Raw genomic sequence first — 17,775 nt, 5'->3', positions numbered from 1 at the left:
ACGGCGTATATAATCCTCTTCTCCTTATATTTTATTAAAAAAAATTATATTATTCCGAAGTACACAATACTTTAATCATTTTAAACATTAATTTATTGCTTTTTATATAAGAAAAACTAATAAAAATGATTTGAAAACCTTGAGTTTTAACGATAAGGACAAAATAAAGAGTTACCAAGATTGATTTTTAGTGTTAAAATATAATTTTTCATTAAAGTTAACAATACTGAAAATTTTTCGTTAAATTCCCTTTTTATATATAATGTTCATCGTGTCGCCATGTCTTATAAGTGTTAAAGCGAGCAACAACACATGAGGGACATCTAAAGCATTTCCCCACCAAAACAAAGAAACTTGTAGTCTACTTTTATCTATTTATAACGCTCTTTACATGACAATTTCAGTTATTAACATTCATTTTTTTATCATAAAGTATCACACCACTAGTCATTCAGTATTACGATCTGGTGGTATTCCTCTTCACCAAATTAAGTTGCTCATTGTGTGACTTAATCGAATTTCTCCTCTTTCTAATGTAAAAATATTGATGTACTTAAAAAAAATAAAAAATTATCACACCACTCAATTTAGGTAGCCAACTGGCAATTTGCATTGCTTCTGCTTTTATGCCATTGGTCAAGGGAGGAGGATTCTCTACCCTCCTATTCTCATCCCCTCCTCTCACACATTACTTTCTGTCTTATTATCTCTATAACAAAATCAATATAAAATGTTGACGTGGTTTAACCATGATCGTTCAAATAGGAGGGCATGGAAGGATAGAGAGCTTAGAAGGGTAGAGAATCCTCCTCCATTGGTCAAGTCCAACTACATTATTTGTAGGACATTTTTCACACAAATATAAAATTTTCATATTTAAGTTCCATCCGATTTTGGGCTGGTTTGATATTGTTGTGCTTTAAAAAAAACTAATTCTACTGTGTTGTGAGAATAAACTCATTTTTGCTACTTCACGTTTTCAGCCTTTTTTCATCCAAAAATATGAAAAATAAGTTATTTTTAAGTGTTTACCAAACACCTTTTTAAGCTCCGTTTTTTTTTTATACCCACTTTTTATAAAAACACATCAGTACCAAACCAGTACTTCATATTTTTCTTGTTTTCTTTACAAAACATAAGACTAAATTTTAGTCTCGCTTGATTCTGCGTTACATGCCTTAACCAGACAACCTTACTAAAATTCATCTCATTTCTTATTAATTTCATCTCATATTTAACCAGTCATATGTTCTGGTGGGTCTCAATATGAACTGTTGATTATTTGAGCAGCAATCAAATGATTTGCAGCATCAGTGTAGTGCACACCATCCCAGCTCACATACGAGGAAGGATCTTCACATGAACCACCAAACACTTCTGTCCCATTTACGTTTGCCCTTTGCCCATACCACACTTGGCTCTTATCTTCAAAATATCCACAGCAGATGTTTGCAGTATTCCCAAATCCTGCACACACATAAAAAATGTCGACGATTCGTTGTAGTTTTAATCAGCGGAAATATGCATGAATAGAACTGGCTACAAATTTTTTAGAGAAAATTGGAGTAATAGCTCGTGAACTATGACCAAATCATAGTTTTGGTCTATGAAAAAAAAAAAATTACTCAAATTGGTATCCGAATTTGATAAGACGGAAGCATTGGTCCTTCACGATAACACTATGAGAATTTCCATCAAAATTAATCACGTGAAATGCACACGAGCCCATTTTACGGAGCCAATAGGAGAATATGCCCCTTGTAATCATGTGGTGCAAAGAAGCAATGCTCCATTATATTCGAATTCAAATATTAATTTGGATGAGGTTTTACCGCGCTCCTTTGCTCTGCCGTAGAGTTGATACTTTGCGGAAAAGACATCGACATATGTTATTGCAGAAAGGGGGAGCTCCGTCCTTAGCTGGATCACTTGCTGGTTGAGAACCTTGTTGAACTGTCTAGCAACGTCGTTTTGATACTTGATGCAACCGTGTTCATCAAGTAATCTGGTGATCGGATTAGGGATGAACTTTAATGTCATTGGTAAGCAACCGATGGGGCCGGTGTTGTGCATTCAGAATGTCCTTGCCCCTTGTTCGTACAAATTCTGTATAATATAAGACATTCTGATTAGTTAGAGCTTGTTTGATAACCATTTCGTTCTTAAATAATGACGTTTGCTTGTTCAAGAACCGGCCTCATATACTTACTCGTACAGCCGTAGCCAACTGGTTAATCATGTCTTTGATGTCAGCTGGAAATTGCTCATTATTGTTCATATTCCGAAAACCAACAGATACATCATTTTGCCCTATGTCAAACATGTAAGGAGCCTTTGGAAAGTCATCAACACTCGGGAATCTGTTATGTTGTTTCTTGGCTGCAGATAATAATAACTAATTAATATTAACGAATGAATTTCTCATGCTTGCATCACAAGTAAACTAACAAAAAAAACTTCCGAAAAAGGCGAAAATATGATCTGCGTTTGAGTTACCTTGGTTGGAAAGACTAGTGGTGCGTGACTTGAACTGGTTAAACTGAGCAATCTGGACGTCGAGAGAAAAAGGGCTCACACCATTTGCAGACACGGACTCATTAGAAGGCCGGATGGTTGATCCGCCAGTAGCGAAATTAGCGCCGTGGCTGAAATTGCTCTCGAGTGAGTCCAAATATGGGCTCAAGAATAGCAACCCCAGGTGACTTGCTGCACAATTAATTAGCACATCTCACATGAGTTCAGTAGCAGTCAAAGTTCTTGTAAATTTTGGTAATTAGTAATAAAGCAACTAGTATAATTACCGATAAAATCTATGACGAGACGGCCATCAGAAAGTTTCACCGGTGGGTGATGCGAAGCGATAGAATGCTGCGGATATGCCGCCGGTGTCTGAATTCTGAGTCTCCAAAGTTGTAAATTGCTGGAAAATCACAAGGCGATGAAGTGTTTATAACCTCTTTAATTACCTCCCACCCTCACTACACACAAGGCCAAAAAACCGGCAACGAAAAACTTTACCATCTTCATTTTCACCACACCAAACAGGTAACTTGGATGCAGGATACAAACTTGGATACCCTCTTATTTATCGAGGACTCGGTAACTGCAAGCAATGATAAGCTTGTGTGTTTGGTTTTTGACCTAATTTGGTCCATACATTTGACTAAACTACAGCTTTAGCTAACTGATCATACTTGGATCATTTGCTCTGTGCGGAGGTTATAGAGTGCCTTTTATATGAGCATACTACTATATTTCTTAATGATCATGGTGTTCATGCTTCCTAAGAAATGCCAATTGTCAGGGGGTGTATGGCAAATAAATCGGCAAAATGGTGAGAGACTTGCATGTAACGGGGTTGGGATGTATATCTCTTTGTATCAGTCTCTCTCCTCATGCGTAAAGAAATTAATCTATATTTTAAGAAATGGCAATCAGGGCTCCATTAATAACGAAATTTTCAAACAAAAGTTTGCATATTTTGTATAAAACCTCACACCTAGTAGAATGTGCAGTGATTAAGTCAATATTGGTATTGATTATTGATACATAAGGAGGGAGAGAAGGTTCAAATTCAATTCTTTCCTCTCTTATTCAAGTACAATACATTGAAAAAAACATCCAGTTTTTTCTCTAACTAAGGGCTCGTTTAGAAGTTCTTTTAAAACGACTGAAAGCGCTTTTAGAGAAAAAAATTCAGGTTCCAAAAGTCCTTGAAATGCTTCCTACAAGAAGCATGCGCAGGAAGCACGTCAAATGTTTTTTTTCTTCTAGATTCACTTGCATTTTTATTAAGGATTGTTCCAAAAATATTTTCACTAAAAATGTTTTTAATCATTTTAAAAATACTTTCAAACGAGCCCTAAGTTCTCTAATTCAGGATTTTTGTACAATAAAATGTTTAATTCTTTGATTATACAATATTTATCTGCTTTTTTTCTGAGTTTACTATTTCTTAACTGCTTTTTTTTTTTTTTTTTTCTTTTTTCATGTTAACTACTAATTACGAGGCTATAGAAAGCATCACATATGTATACGAATTTACTCGGATCGAATCCTATGACATGAATCTGTGATTGGAACCGGCACGTCTGAGAAGGAACCGCCGACGATTTGATCAGCAATCCAACGGTTTGCAGCCTCGGTGTAGTGTACACCGTCCCAGCTAATATACAAGGAAGGATCTTCACATGAACCAGCATATACTTGAGTCCCATTGCTTATGATGCCCTTATTACCACACCACACATGGTCGTCGTGTTCATGATATCCACAGCAGATGTTTGCCTTATCCAAAAATCCTGCATAAACATAACAAAAAACAGAAGCTGATGCTTTATCATAGTATTAATCGAGGGCAATATGCATAAATCGAACACTTTGGGTCGAGAAAGGGGCGTTAGAACCATGGTTTATATACGCATATTGTCTGTTTAGTGTTCCCGGCTTTATTTTTTATTAATAGTTTGTAGCAGACTGTTATTCGTGAGAGTGTTGAATCAGGATTTTACCGCGCTTCGTCGCGTTGCCGATTAGTTCGTACTTTGCAGCGAAGACATCGACATACGTTATGGCAGAAAGGGGGAGCTCCTTCCTTAGCTGGATCACTTTCTGCTCCAGCTGCCTATTGAACTGTCTGGCCATGTCATTTTGAAACTTGTCGCAACCCTGGCCGTCAACCAAGCCGGGGCTCGGACTATGGATGTTGTGTAACGTCACTGCCAAGCAACCAATCGGACCCGTGTTGTGTATCCAGAATGTCCTTGCCCCTTGTTCATACAAATTCTGTATAACAGAAAGATGCAGTTATATTAGCCCTGTTTGATAACCATTTTGTTTTTGAACAATGACATTTGTTTGGTAATGAACCGGCATAATACACTTACTCGTACGGCTTTAGCTTGCTGGTTAATCATGTCTGTGATTTCTGCTTCAAATTGTTCACTGCTGAATTTTTTCCTAAAACCGGTAGCTAGATCATTTTGTCCTATATCGAAAGTGTAGAGCGCCTTTGCAAAGTCATCGACTATTGGGAATCTGTCGGATTGTATCTCGGCTACAGATCATAACAACTAAGGTTACCATGCTTGCATCTCAAGTAAAATAACAACAACAAAAAACTTCCGAAAGGCGAGATGAACATGATCTGTTTTTTGGGTAATATGTGGCATGAGTCACCTTGGCTGGAAAGACTGGTAGTACGTGACTTGAACTGGGTATACTGAGCAATCTGGATGTCAAGATAAAAAGGGCTGACACCATTTTCAGACATGGACTCATTGTACTGCCGAATGGTTGCTCCGCCGCTAGCAAAATTGGCGCCGTGCCTGAAATTGCTCTCTAGTGAGTCCAAATATGGACTCAAGTATGGCAACCCCAAATGCTTTGCTGTACATAATATGATTAACAAGAAGTAATTAATGTCACTAATTATATTACAGTGTTCTTATAAAATTTGGTAAATGGTAAGTATACAACTAGTCTTAAGAAAAATTTACCAATAAAATCTATGATGAGACGGCCGTCACAACCCCTACCGGCCGGTCTGTGGAAGAAAGTCTCACCACAAGGTGATGCCATGGGGTAAAATGCTGCCGAGTTAGTACCAGTGTCTGAATTTGAGTCACCAAAGTTGTAAATTGCCGGAAAATCACAACCCGACGATGTGTATGTCACCCTTTCACCTCCCACACTCAGTAAACACATTGCGAAAAAACTGACAGCGAAAAATCTAGCCATCTCCATTTTCACCACACCAAACATATACTGCAACTCAAATGCAGGACCAGGATACGTCCCTCATTTGTTCATGATAACTGTACTTTTATTTGAACATGTTACTATTTCCTTAAATTACTTCCTGCATACAAGAATTTCCAATAATTGTGCCATAAGTTACGAAATTTACATTTGGAAGCTAAGTTTCAATCACATCTTGTTCTTAAAGATCAAGGCATGTTGTTGGAATGATGAGAGACTTACGTGTAATGCGTTCTATATTTTCCATACCCGTCTCTCTCGTCGAATGACTTATTACCGGAAGAGACAGGCACACACATAAAGGATGTACACTGCGTTGGAGGTTAGTTTTAACTGTTGAGAATGAATTTCACATTAATGAGAGAATAAACCTTGCATGAGCTTATAAGTAAGTTGGACTACACTCTGTATTGCCAATTAGTTTTATGGTGAAACCTAAACAATCTTCGTTAGCCCTTCCAAATTCGTGGAAATTTTTGTGCAGCACATGAGACCACATCCATCATTTTCTTTTCTTTCTCAAGAAACCTCCGTCTTTTTCTTTTTCTTTTCTTTCTGAAAAACCTCAAGAAATCTCGACAAGTACGAAAGAGATTCTATTAAAATAAAAAAAGTTACACCTAAGCAAAGAGTAGGGGCATAATATCCATCATTTTCTTCTTAAATAAAGAGTCATTATATTAATTTTTGCTTGTTAAAGTATTGAACTTTTGCCATACTGGTATAAACAGAAACAGTCATAGAAAAAAAATGAAGAATCACATATATATGGAACCAGCTACTCAGGTTGAGTTCTATGACATGAACTTTTGATCGAAACCGGCGGGTCTGTGAACGAACCGTGGACTATTCGATCTGCAATCCAACGGTTCGCAGCCTCGGTGTAGTGTACTCCATCCCAGCTGATATACAAGGAAGGATCCTTACATGAACCAGCATATACTTGAGTCCCATTAGTTATGGTGCCCTTATTCCCACACCACACATGGTTGTTTTCGTCATGATATCCACAGCAGATGCTTGCCTTATCCAAAAATCCTGCATAAATCAAGGGAAGTGTGCATAAATCCAATACTTTTTGTAGAAAATAGAACTTGAAGGACAATAATGGGGCACTAGAAACGTGGTTTTTGTATTGCGTATTGTCTGTTTAGCATCCCCGGTTCTATATTTGATTAAAAGATTGTAGCGGACTTTATTTTTCATGCCCATAATCAATGAGATTTACCGTTCTTCTTTGCGTTGCTGAGAAGTTCATACTTTGCAGCGAAGATATCGACATATGTTATGGCAGAAAGGGGGAGCTCCTTCCTTAGCTGAATCACTTTCTGCTCCAGCTGCCTATTGAACGTCCTAGCCATGTCGTTCTGAAACTTGTCACAACCCTGGCTGTCAATGAAGCCGGGGTTCGGATTATGGAGGTAGCTTAAGGTCACTCCCAAGCAGCCAATCGGACCCGTGTTGTGTATCCAGAATGTCCTTGCCCCTTGTTCATACAAATTCTGTACAACAGGAAGATGCGGTTATTTAAGGCCCCTTTGATAACCATTTTGTTTTTTAACAATGTGACTTATTTGTTAATGACCCGCCCTCATATATACTTACTCGTACGGCATTAGCATGCTGGTTAATCATGTCTGTGATTTCTGATTCAAATTGTTCACTGCTGAACTTTGTCCGAAAACCAGCAGCTAGATCATTCTGTCCTGTATCGAAAGTGTAGAGCGCCCTTGAGAAGTCATCGACTATTGGGAATCTGTCGGATTGTTTCTTGGCTGCAGATCATAACAACTGAGATCAATCAATGAAATGAGCTTCTCATACTTGCATCTCAAGAAAATAACAAAAAAACTTTCGAAAGGCGATGTGAACAGACTGTTTTTTGGGTAGTTTGTGGCATTAGTCACCTTGTTTGGAAAGAGTGGTGGTACGTGACTTGAACTGCTGGTATTGAGCAATCTGGATTTCAAGATAAAAAGGGCTCACACCATTTTCAAACATGGCTTCCTTGTAAGGCCGGATGGTAGATCCGCCGCTAGCAAAATTGGCACCGTGCCTGAAATTGCTCTCTAGTGAGTCCAAATATGGACTCAAGTATGGCAACTCCAAATGCTTTGCTGCATAATTAGCACATCACAGGTATTAGTGTAAAATTTGGTAAGGTAATTAAGCAACTAGTCTTACAATAAATTCACAGTTGGAGTCCACAAGAATTACCAATAAAATCTATGATGAGACGGCCGTCACAACCCCTTCCGGCGGGTCTGTGGAAGAAAGTTTCACCACAGGGTGATACCATGGGGTAAAATGAAGCTGAGTTACCACCAGTATCTGAGTTGGAGTCTCCAAAGTTGTAAATTGCCGGAAAATCACAACGCGACGATGTGTCTATCACCCCTTCCCCTCCCACACTCAGTAAACACATAGCGAAACAACCGGCAACGACGAATCTAGCCATCTGCATTTCCACCACACGAAACATACTGCAACTCAAAACGCAAGAGCAGGATACACTATTTATATGTGTGTGTATAATATATTAAATAGAGGACTAAGAGGAAGAGTGTTACTTTATACTTTGTCTCAAAATCGATCTGATTTTTACGATGTGTATTTAAAACGTGTGTTTTCGAATCCTAACTTATAAATATTTGCACAAACGAGAGGGAAAGGACTGAGGGAGGTCCAAATCCTTTACTATATATATGGAGGAAGAGTGTTTCTTTATACTGTGTACAAAGAGGTGATGAGAAAAACAAACAGGCATCTTTTGATTTGTTTTAATTTATACCTATTATGTCAGTGTTACTGTCATGCAGCCTAACCACATGTTCTTGTACTTCGTTCACGTGCTCTTTCTGCACACAAGGTCCCTTTAATCCTGCCACAAGTTACGAATTATACATCGGAAGTCAAGTTTCAATCAAATTTTGTTCTTAATGATCATGGCATGCCTTGGAATGATGAGAGATTTAGACGTAATGAGATTGTATAGCTTTATGTATCTGTCTCTCTCTTCACATAATACATCTCAAAAGAACGACAAACAAAAAAATAATATAAAACACGTTGCATGTTGATTTTAGGCTTTAGGCCACCCGAATTCGTGGAAACTTTGGTGAAGTCATGAGACCATTCCCATCATTTTCTTCATAAACAAAGAGTCATGATTAATATTTTGCTTGTTAAAGTATTGGCAATTATGAATAAAAACAGTCATAATTCAAGTGTGAAAGCATGTCACGTCATGCAACATTGTTGCAAAAATATACAATTCTATAGACTGCTTTATTACCAACCCAGTATTAAATTTTGAAAAAGGGTTTAAATTTTTTATGAAAATTATTAAAGAGGAATGAAAAAGGTGAAAAACCATTGAATTTTGTAAAGTACTTGTAGAAATTGTTCATCAGAACTTTAGAAGTATCACATACAGAAAAAGGATTTTAAAAATTGAACTGTGACTCGTATTTTGAATAGTATATATTTAATGTATTTATATTTTGAAATATTTTCATAAATTAGTATATATAAATTTTCTTTTCATAGATTATTATATATTACTTTTCTTATATAGACATTGTAAATATATTTGCATGCACGCGACCTTCTATATCTAAACTACACATTAATGAAATTCTCTTTATCAACCAAAAGATAGTGAAAAGAAAATTTTATTTTCTCTCATGAAATAAAATAAATGACAACGAAGTAATTTTGCACCAACTAAATTTTACAGTGTTTTTGAAAAACATCAGCTACATGTGAACTTAACAAATCTTTAATTAAAAAAATAAAAAAGCATCCCCGTTTCCATATATATATATATATATATATATATATATATCTCTCTTTCTCTCTCTCTCTCTCTCTCCTCATTTTGAAAACAAACAAAGAAAAATTGTCTAACAATGAAGTAATTTTGCACCAACTAAATTTTACAGTGTTTTTGAAAAACATCAGCTACATGTGAACTTATCAAATCTTTACTTAAAAAAATAAAAAAGCATCCCCGTTTCCATATCTCTCTCTCTCTCTCTCTCTCTCTCTCTCCTCATTTTGAAAACAAACAAAGAAAAATTGTCTAAACACACAAAGTGTGTAGGCATTTACTAATATGTATTACGAAAACCATGATATCGTGAGTTTTACTCTATTACAAATATCTCTTTGTTTTCAAGTAGGGGTGTGCTATTCACACACCTATTTTTACTTTTTATACACCCCTTGTTAATTTTTGTCCTTTGATCTTCTTCAATTCATCCGATCGGACGGTCAAAAACTGAAAAAGTTGTATGAGAAGTAAAAAGGTTGTGTGTATATCACACGCCTTTAAGTAAGCATGGTTATTTTGAAAAATTATTTTGGAGTTATTATATATTTGATCAGTGAACTACTTGGAATTGTTCATGGAGCACGAAAACTTTGGTGTTGCATTATTCTAAGGTATCAATGTAAACTACACATGGGTACATTAGAGCAAAAAGACTATTAGGAGTCACGTGAAGAGTTATATTTGATGATAGGTATAATAAACAAGTAAATGGATGATATGATATGAAATTATGTGATATATTTCTATAGAAGTACTTTATTTTCTAGTTTGTGGAAAACGACATTACTCCATTGACATATTACATATTCTACGTACTCACTAGACGTGATTGTTGCTTACTTTTCAACTTTTTATTTTTCAGATGAATTATTTGTCAGGACATGGCTAACCGAGCGAATTTTTATTAAAGGAGGGACATAAGGGTTTTCATTAAGTTTTGTACATATATGTTTATTTTTATGAAAGAAGTATTATTTTTAATCCCATATTTTGTTTATTTCTTATGATTTTTTTTTTTTTTTTGGTGCACCGAATCTAGGGTTTGAACGCATCTTGTAAAAGCATATAATAAAAAAGATGTGCATGCTACATGTGCCAAGCATGGGCCATTTTTATATTGTATTTACACTAAAAATAGTTGACCACAAGGTAGCCCCAAAGTAGAATAAAACTTGCTAAATGCATGTAAAGAAATGTCATCACGTCCAAATTGTCTTGGCAAATTCAACGGACATAACCTCAACTCGTGATTGATCAAGATTCCAAGTCATATTATATTTATGCAAAATAAATCACCGACGCACAAGTTGTATTATGATTTATACATAAACAACAACTCGATAACGTCCCTAGATTTTGTGTCTAGATCAGAAGGATAAGGTGGTTTGGACCATTCATTTTAAATCATGCAGTCTTCATTAGTCTGTCTCACTGACCTACTTCGCTTAAATTAAAGATCTGGATCTCTCTGTTCAACGGTTTGGATCACCTATTCCTTGGATTTCGACATAGAGATCCAGAAAGGATCTCAATTCATAAGCAACCACATCATTTGGTAAATAATTTGATGAGCAAATTTAATAGCTCTGACATTGATCACATGGGAAATAATTTATGTACACCATTTCATATTGTGTATTTTCTTAGCAAAAATGTTACTCTTATCATTATTTTCATACTACTTTTATACCACATCTCTAAGACTCTAATAGAGATGAGACTCGCATGTGTTGTTAGAGCCTATCTCTATTAGAGTGGTGAAAATTTTAGTATGAAAAATATGATAATTGTGACATTGCTCTTTCTTTAACTACTAATTTGAACAAATCAAAAAAGAATTAATTGTAAAAACTAAAAGAGGCGTGCAAAAGATGAAAAAAAAAGTGCGCACAAAAGGCCAAGAAAGATGCACATAAAGTGAATATTCTGTGCAAAATCACTCCCTTTATTGACATTTGCCTTTGAAAATTTTCCCTAATTTGCTGAACTCGGAAATGAGCCTTTCACTGAGGTAAACAAAGGCAGAAGGCCTGCACATGGAGAAATTTTTTATTGGGACAGGAACACGGTGGTACATCACGTGTTTTTATGTAAGTGGTGAAAAAAAATATTTTTTAAGTTAATAACTTTTTAACACACATATCCCACCATTTGTACAGTAACACATGATGTACCACCTCGTGTGCCGATCATACTGAAAAATCTCTCATGCATATGAATGTTTAGTTTAACGATACTCAAGTCTCCCTTTTGTTTAATGAGATTCTAAGTCTATATCTCATGAACGATAAGTAATAAGTTTGAGACACAGTTACTTTGACGTTCAATTGCACATAATAGTCTCTCACCCATTTACTGGGATAGACATCGAAAGAGGAGGGCGCATCGAGATTGGGCCACATTTACTCAGACTTGGATCCAAAAAATAGGCCCAAAATCCTTATGAGTCCAGGACCAGATGAGGCTGGCTTATAATTAGGTCTGCGGCCCAAAACATTTTATCTTCCTTCGCTTGCTCGCTCGCTCTCTCCTTGCGCGGCTTCGTAGCTCGAGGAACTCAGCAATGGCGACGACTGAGAAGGCGAAGGAGGAAAAGGAAGGGAGCAACCTACTGGGCTCGCCGACTTTCAGGGAGCTTGAGAACGGCCGCTTCCAGTGCGTCGAGACAGGCCACGAATTGCTGGCCAAAGACAAAGAAATTTACTCTCAGAGCAAACGGTGCCGTTTGGGTCTCATCGAATATGCCCTTGCCCATAAGAAAGCTCCTCTCAACATGTTCAAGCAGGATCCTCTTTCCCGGTAATTTCATAATCTTTCGTTTCCGTTACATAAAGATTTAAGCTTTGATTAATTTCTGCATAATTTACATTGGAATTCTGCTGCGTTTGATTGCTTAAGCACTTCCACTTATGCTTCCTAGAAACATGTCGAATTTTTCATTAAAATTAACGTGCTTTCTGGAAAAATACTTGGAAGTGCTTTCTGGAAAAATACTTGGAAGTACTTCCTGAGTAGGTGCTTCTCCAAAAAGCGCTTTTACCTTCCTGGTGTTTTCCTAAACATAATCAAAATCGCATTTGTTGGTCGGAAAGCACTTTTACTCCTTTTAGAAGGAATAATCCCCAAGGGGCCAATGTTAAATTTACGTTTGTTTATATTTCCCATATTGCGAATTGATATACGAAAAGTTGTAAATTTTACTGCAAACCAAGCAGTGATTTTGGGTTTATGCTGAACTCTTGTTCGTTTGCTTTCCTTGTGCAGCTCAAAGTTGCTGTGTAAGCTAACAGGGGATACTATCAATAAGTCAGAAGAGCACATTTGGAAGCATATAAATGGGAAACGGTTCCTCAACAAGCTCGGTTCGTATATTGTTTCGTTCTTTTTCTAATCCATTATGTTGGTTTTCGGTTCCAATTTGTGTATGGATTGGCTTTTGGACTTGTGGGTTTTGCTTATGTATGAATTTGATGGTGTCCCAAGTGTTTTTAATGGTGATATTCATGTTGGTTTTATAAACAGAAGAGAAGGAAGAAGAGAAGCTAAAGGCCAAGGGAGTGGTAGAAGAGATGGGTGATCAGAACCCGGAAATAGTATCTGACCAAGATGGAGACGGAGACGGAGAAAGAAAGAAGAAGAAAAAGAATAAGAAGAAGAAGAAGAAGAATAAGAAGAAGGATAACAGAGTTGATGAGATTATGTCTGAAAAAAGTAAGTCTTCTGATGAGGAAGGTGATACAGAAGAAACTGACTTTTGGATGCCACCAGTGGGAGAACGTTGGGACTTTGACGAGGGAGGTGACAGGTGGGGTTCTGGTTCAGAGTCAGAGAACAAGGATGATGAGATCGATGGAGCTGGTACGGCTTTAGTTGTGAACAACAAAAGTATAATGCTGATTTAGCATTTGGTTTTTCGCATATATTGTTGGTTGGATCTTTGAACTGGCCTTGAATAGCATTATATGTTTAGTTTCAGATGGTGCATTTGAAGATGGCAAAGAGGAGTCAGAAGAGCTCTCCAAGAGGTATGATGCTTCTTAATTTTTGTTGGCCACTCTTATATTTGTGGAAGAAACCACAGGACACAAGATCCCCGAACACCACATGCTGTTCTTCTGAATGTACCCAATTATTGTTTTGCAGGACGAAAAGGATGTCCATAGAAATTGGACCAAGCAGCTTTGCTTCAAGGAAGAAGAAGAGTAAAAAGAGCACGACATGATCCGCTATCGACTTATCTTCAATTTACGAGATTAAAGACATGAAGAAAGAACTGTGATACTAGATTAACTGATTCTATCCATTTTTGAAGTATGTGTTTAGGTGTGATTTCGGAATGTATCAGTTCTAAGCTCTTTTAAAGGTTGTATTTTTCGCTCTAGTCGTTTATTAGATCAAAACATTTTGTTCAGTGTAAATTAATAAAGATTTTGCCAATGAATATTGAATTGATTGATGTTTTTGTTTTCGTTGAGGCTCGTAATTGTCAAACATTTCGACAACCTGGCCGGAAAAAAGAACACTTTGACCACCTTGCCGGAGAAAAATAAACGTTTCAGCCACAAAAGCCAAGGTTGTAGGCTTGTGAATATGTCCATGCTCATTGACTATACAATTTGTTGATCAAAAACTAAGCGGTCGCAAAATTATTAGACAATGGAACGAAGTTGAGCAAGCAATGCCCTCAGCTCCTCCATCGCCAAAGGAACTTTTATTTGGGTGTCCTTGAACTTGAAACGGTACCTTCTCCTTCGTTATCTGTGCCGAAGTAACGGTCTCCGAACTCTCCCATGCCCGGGATCACGCGTAAGTCGTCGTTCAGAGATTCATCGATCTCCGATGTGACGAGTTTTAGCTTCGGAAATTTCTTGCAGATGGCATGTATTCCATCTGGCGCCTGCATTACAAATTCTAGGTTATTCGGAACAAGTTCATGTTGAGGAATTTACAGGAGCGTATGTGTCGGTGTCTTGAGGAACAAGGAAACATGAGAGTAACTCACTGCTATGAGGTTAAGGAAGATGATGTTCGTTTCAGGTACGCCCTTACTGAGCAGCAGAGATATCGCTTTGATGGCGGAGTATCCTACAAATTTACAGATTTTAGAAGACATTATATGCTTCCCAATTAGACGTTAGATGTTGGTTTTCTCAAACCTGAAGCCAGAACAGGATCAAGAAATAACACATGCCGGCTTGCGATGTCTTTTGGTAGCTTCTCATAGATCAACTGCAGCAACATTGTAAGGATATAAGCATGAGAGAGAGAGAGAGAAAGAGAGAGAGAGAGAGAGAGAGAGATAGAGGTGAAACAATGGTTTCCTCCACGAACCTCTCGGCCATTGTTACCCTTTCCATGGATGAGGATTTTTCCGATTTTAATACCCTTGCAGCATGCTCTAAGCGCGTTCTCCATGCTTTCTCCACTGATACAAGGAAATTCGAACACAATGAGACGATGTATTTCAAGAATTTCACACACAAAAATTAAGATATGGATGTGAATCCAACTCCTCCATAGCAGAAAAATGCAAATTGGTTTACGAAGATCAAGGCTGATCATCGAGTTTTGTAAGGTTCTGATGAACAAACCTTCTAATGACTGAAACGCCGCACAAGCGTTTGTAGAAAATAACTCCACTGTACACAGTTCCTGCCATGAAAATAACCCATCATCTAATTGAAAGTCGTATAAAGACATTATGTATGGTCTATCGACAATGGTGTTGCAATGTGATGACGATTATCTAACGAGTTCATCTAATTGAATGTCGTATCAATAACTTCTAGAAGAGCTACCTGTTGGGGTAATGATCTGCTTTTCTTTGAAGGGAAGCTGACCTAGTCCATGCTCCACAACCTGAAGTGTTCGTTCACACCATTATACGCTACAGCATGCTTATCGGCAGTCAGAAAAAAACTTCGTAACATAAACGTGTAGATGTACCAAGCGAATAAGTCGGTCTGCATAAAAGACGAAGTCATGCTTCGTTGTTTTGGCATCGCGAATTAGGGTGTGCATTCCCCGTATCTGAACGAAACAAAAGAAATAGCAAGTTTGGAATCTGTCCCCCTTCCTATCATTCCCCTTTTCGAATGCAGAGATTTCGAATATAAACCAAACAAGTTCAAGGGTTACAAAGTTGTGAATGTCACCTGAAACGTTGAATGTATAACGACGATGTTTGGATATATTTTACACAGTTCGTGCTGGCCAAGCTTTGTATGAATATGTTGTACAATCAAGTCAATTGCAACATCGTTATCTCCTCCTCGAGGAATGATGATGTCTGCATATTTTTTCGAGGGAAGTATGAACTCTTCGAAACTAGGCTTCACGAATCTGGCATACTGCAAATTACAGCCAACTAGTTATCACAAGTAATTTCAAATACATAACAGCACTTCAATTAACATCCAAAAGGAAAGGAAACGAAAGGGGGAGAGTTGAACCAACCTGGTCAAGCACATTCTCGATATTTCTGCCTCTTTCAACAGTATCACGTTGAATTCTCCGAGAAAGGCGTACATCAGAATCTGCACTGGTGTAACTGTTATGATGGTTATTGGATAAGAGGTCATACTATGCGAAACACATACGAAAAGGCGTACATCAGAATCTACTCAATTGCCAGATAGTTTGTTCCAACTTCCAAACTCAAATTGCTTAACTATGAGGGCAAATAGATAAAGATAACCTGTGTCGACGAATATTTTCATGTTCATGAGATCGCGGACGCGAGGGTCATGGAGAACAAGTATTCCCTCTAAAATGATTATGTCTGGGGGGTTAACCTGCAATTATTTGATCAAAATAAGCAGCAATGCCGGAAAACGTGTTAACTGAGACTCCGACTGGATTACCTTCCGAGCTGGTTCTATAGCTTGATGAGTCTTAAAATCATAATTCGGGATGCTGACTGCCTGTCCGCGCTTTAAGTGCTCCATGCAAGAAAGCAAAAGCTCTGTGTCGAATGCCTCTGAAATCGAAAAGCAATTGCAATGTGAAGAAACATCACTAGTCGCACGAAAAAAGAAGTGAAAGAACACATATCTAGTCAAATTTGATTTGAAATCAATCAAACATTAGCATGATTCACGAAAGGAATGGCTACCGGGATGATCAAAATTGTACTCATGAACCCTTTTCAGCTTCTCAGCATCCAAGGAATGATAAAACGAATCCTATAAAACACAACACAAAACATGAAGAACAAGGAAGATGATTGCCGCACACCTCTCTTCATCTTCTGCACACCCTTTTTTGTTTACGTCCCTCAACTCTTTGTCCATTTATTCAATTCAAAATGCTAGAAATAAACGAGGGGTGTGCAAAAATCACTACGAAGAACAAATTAGGAAAGAACAAAAAAAGCGAAAGAAACGAGTACTTGATTTACAAGAACAACACGCTGATCGCGCAGCTGGGAGATGATCATGTTGCAGACGGTAGTTTTTCCGGATGCAGTCCCACCGGCAACACCTGACCATTAACAAACAAACATAAAGAAACATGGAAATGCAGATTGAAATTGCAAGAGAAGGCATCCGCTCTGACCAACGTGGCTACGTACCGATGAAAAACGGTTGCTTGGCTGAGGGTTTGGCATTGGAGGCGTTGCCATTAGACGATGGATTGAGGGACAGGTTGGTTTTGAGGGCATTGGTCAATGGATCCACACCTGCAGATGAATTCATGGAAGCGAATGGAAGCGTATGAGTGAAGGGCATGGGAACGCAACGAGAGTGAAGGTGGTGAGATTTTCTGTTGGGTGATTAGGGAGAAATTACAGAGATTAGAGAGAGAGAGAGAGAGAGAGAGAGAGAGAGCCCCTAATAGTGCCCTTAATACTAATCCTAGTCCTAATCCGGAGGGGTTGGAACTTGGAAGCGTCCCTTCCTGGTTTAGAAAATTAGAGCGAGAAAGTAGGGAATTACGAAATTCGCGGGAACAAAAACGCCATTCTCGTGTGTGGTCGGTCTCGTGTGGAGAACGTGCCTCTCGTCTTCTTCTTCTGCTTAAGCCTCGTGGAAAACAACCTACTTTCAACCGGGAATTCAAAGGTGGGCGGAATCACAAGCCTGTTAGAGCATTGTCGTGTTTTAACTTGCCCATATGAAATCGTATAAGACCGCTACCTTGGTGTCTCAATAACAAGTAAGATGTGAAACATATGAGAA

At 37.8% G+C, this 17,775-nt stretch overlaps 4 protein-coding genes and 1 pseudogene across 11 annotated transcripts; 1 reads left to right on the top strand and 4 right to left on the bottom strand.

Annotated features, from left to right (window-relative positions):
- Window positions 1–1,257: 1,257 nt before the first annotated feature.
- LOC137739254 (GDSL esterase/lipase At5g14450-like) lies at window positions 1,258–3,021 on the bottom strand (annotated as a pseudogene). Its single transcript, XR_015966595.1, has 5 exons — window positions 2,802–3,021; window positions 2,497–2,706; window positions 2,210–2,379; window positions 1,833–2,106; window positions 1,258–1,467 (listed from the first exon to the last, which is right to left on the bottom strand). The product of XR_015966595.1 is annotated as a GDSL esterase/lipase At5g14450-like (transcript).
- Window positions 3,022–3,515: 494 nt separating this feature from the next.
- Window positions 3,516–5,887, bottom strand: LOC137739252 (GDSL esterase/lipase At5g14450-like). The gene is made up of 5 exons (XM_068478808.2): window positions 5,499–5,887; window positions 5,179–5,388; window positions 4,887–5,056; window positions 4,512–4,785; window positions 3,516–4,301 (listed from the first exon to the last, which is right to left on the bottom strand). The coding sequence occupies exons 1-5, from the start codon at window positions 5,761–5,763 to the stop codon at window positions 4,042–4,044; spliced, it is 1,179 nt and encodes a 392-aa protein (XP_068334909.2). The 5' UTR covers window positions 5,764–5,887; the 3' UTR covers window positions 3,516–4,041.
- Window positions 5,888–6,412: 525 nt separating this feature from the next.
- Window positions 6,413–8,456, bottom strand: LOC137740345 (GDSL esterase/lipase At5g14450). Of its 2 annotated transcripts, XM_088700575.1 has the most exons (6): window positions 8,331–8,456; window positions 7,978–8,218; window positions 7,668–7,877; window positions 7,366–7,535; window positions 6,989–7,262; window positions 6,413–6,798 (listed from the first exon to the last, which is right to left on the bottom strand). In XM_088700575.1, the coding sequence occupies exons 2-6, from the start codon at window positions 8,216–8,218 to the stop codon at window positions 6,539–6,541; spliced, it is 1,155 nt and encodes a 384-aa protein (XP_088556701.1). In that variant the 5' UTR covers window positions 8,331–8,456; the 3' UTR covers window positions 6,413–6,538. The 2 variants fall into 2 exon arrangements, with proteins under 2 accessions (XP_088556701.1, XP_068336306.2); XM_068480205.2 differs by lacking the exon at window positions 8,331–8,456 and having other exon boundaries at window positions 7,978–8,307.
- A 3,628-nt stretch (window positions 8,457–12,084) lies between these two features.
- LOC137739240 (uncharacterized) lies at window positions 12,085–14,051 on the top strand. Of its 4 annotated transcripts, none has more exons than XM_088699742.1 (5): window positions 12,085–12,394; window positions 12,860–12,957; window positions 13,121–13,480; window positions 13,566–13,620; window positions 13,739–14,051. In XM_088699742.1, the coding sequence occupies exons 1-5, from the start codon at window positions 12,159–12,161 to the stop codon at window positions 13,815–13,817; spliced, it is 828 nt and encodes a 275-aa protein (XP_088555868.1). In that variant the 5' UTR covers window positions 12,085–12,158; the 3' UTR covers window positions 13,818–14,051. The 4 variants fall into 4 exon arrangements, with proteins under 4 accessions (XP_088555868.1, XP_068334898.2, XP_068334896.2 ...); XM_068478797.2 differs by having other exon boundaries at window positions 12,086–12,394; window positions 13,118–13,453; window positions 13,572–13,620; XM_068478795.2 differs by having other exon boundaries at window positions 12,086–12,394; window positions 13,118–13,480.
- LOC137739239 (uridine kinase-like protein 5) lies at window positions 14,024–17,596 on the bottom strand. 3 transcript variants are annotated; one of them, XM_088699739.1, is made up of 14 exons: window positions 17,169–17,596; window positions 16,986–17,077; window positions 16,710–16,779; window positions 16,459–16,574; window positions 16,293–16,389; window positions 16,052–16,131; window positions 15,751–15,945; window positions 15,542–15,625; window positions 15,394–15,454; window positions 15,187–15,247; window positions 14,927–15,020; window positions 14,752–14,824; window positions 14,598–14,680; window positions 14,024–14,492 (listed from the first exon to the last, which is right to left on the bottom strand). In XM_088699739.1, exons 1-14 carry the CDS (start codon window positions 17,323–17,325, stop codon window positions 14,307–14,309), a joined length of 1,449 nt encoding a protein of 482 aa, XP_088555865.1. In that variant the 5' UTR covers window positions 17,326–17,596; the 3' UTR covers window positions 14,024–14,306. The 3 variants fall into 3 exon arrangements, with proteins under 3 accessions (XP_088555865.1, XP_088555866.1, XP_088555864.1); XM_088699740.1 differs by having other exon boundaries at window positions 14,033–14,492; window positions 16,048–16,145; window positions 17,169–17,437; XM_088699738.1 differs by having other exon boundaries at window positions 14,199–14,492; window positions 14,752–15,020; window positions 17,169–17,438.
- Window positions 17,597–17,775: the final 179 nt, after the last annotated feature.

The sequence above is a fragment of the Pyrus communis genome, chromosome 9 (assembly GCF_041283825.1).
Source record: "Pyrus communis isolate YQ-2024b chromosome 9, ASM4128382v1, whole genome shotgun sequence".
NCBI classification, from domain to species: Eukaryota; Viridiplantae; Streptophyta; class Magnoliopsida; order Rosales; family Rosaceae; genus Pyrus; species Pyrus communis.
Note: the sequence above shows the minus strand (reverse complement) of the source record. Positions and strands in the feature narration are given on the sequence as shown.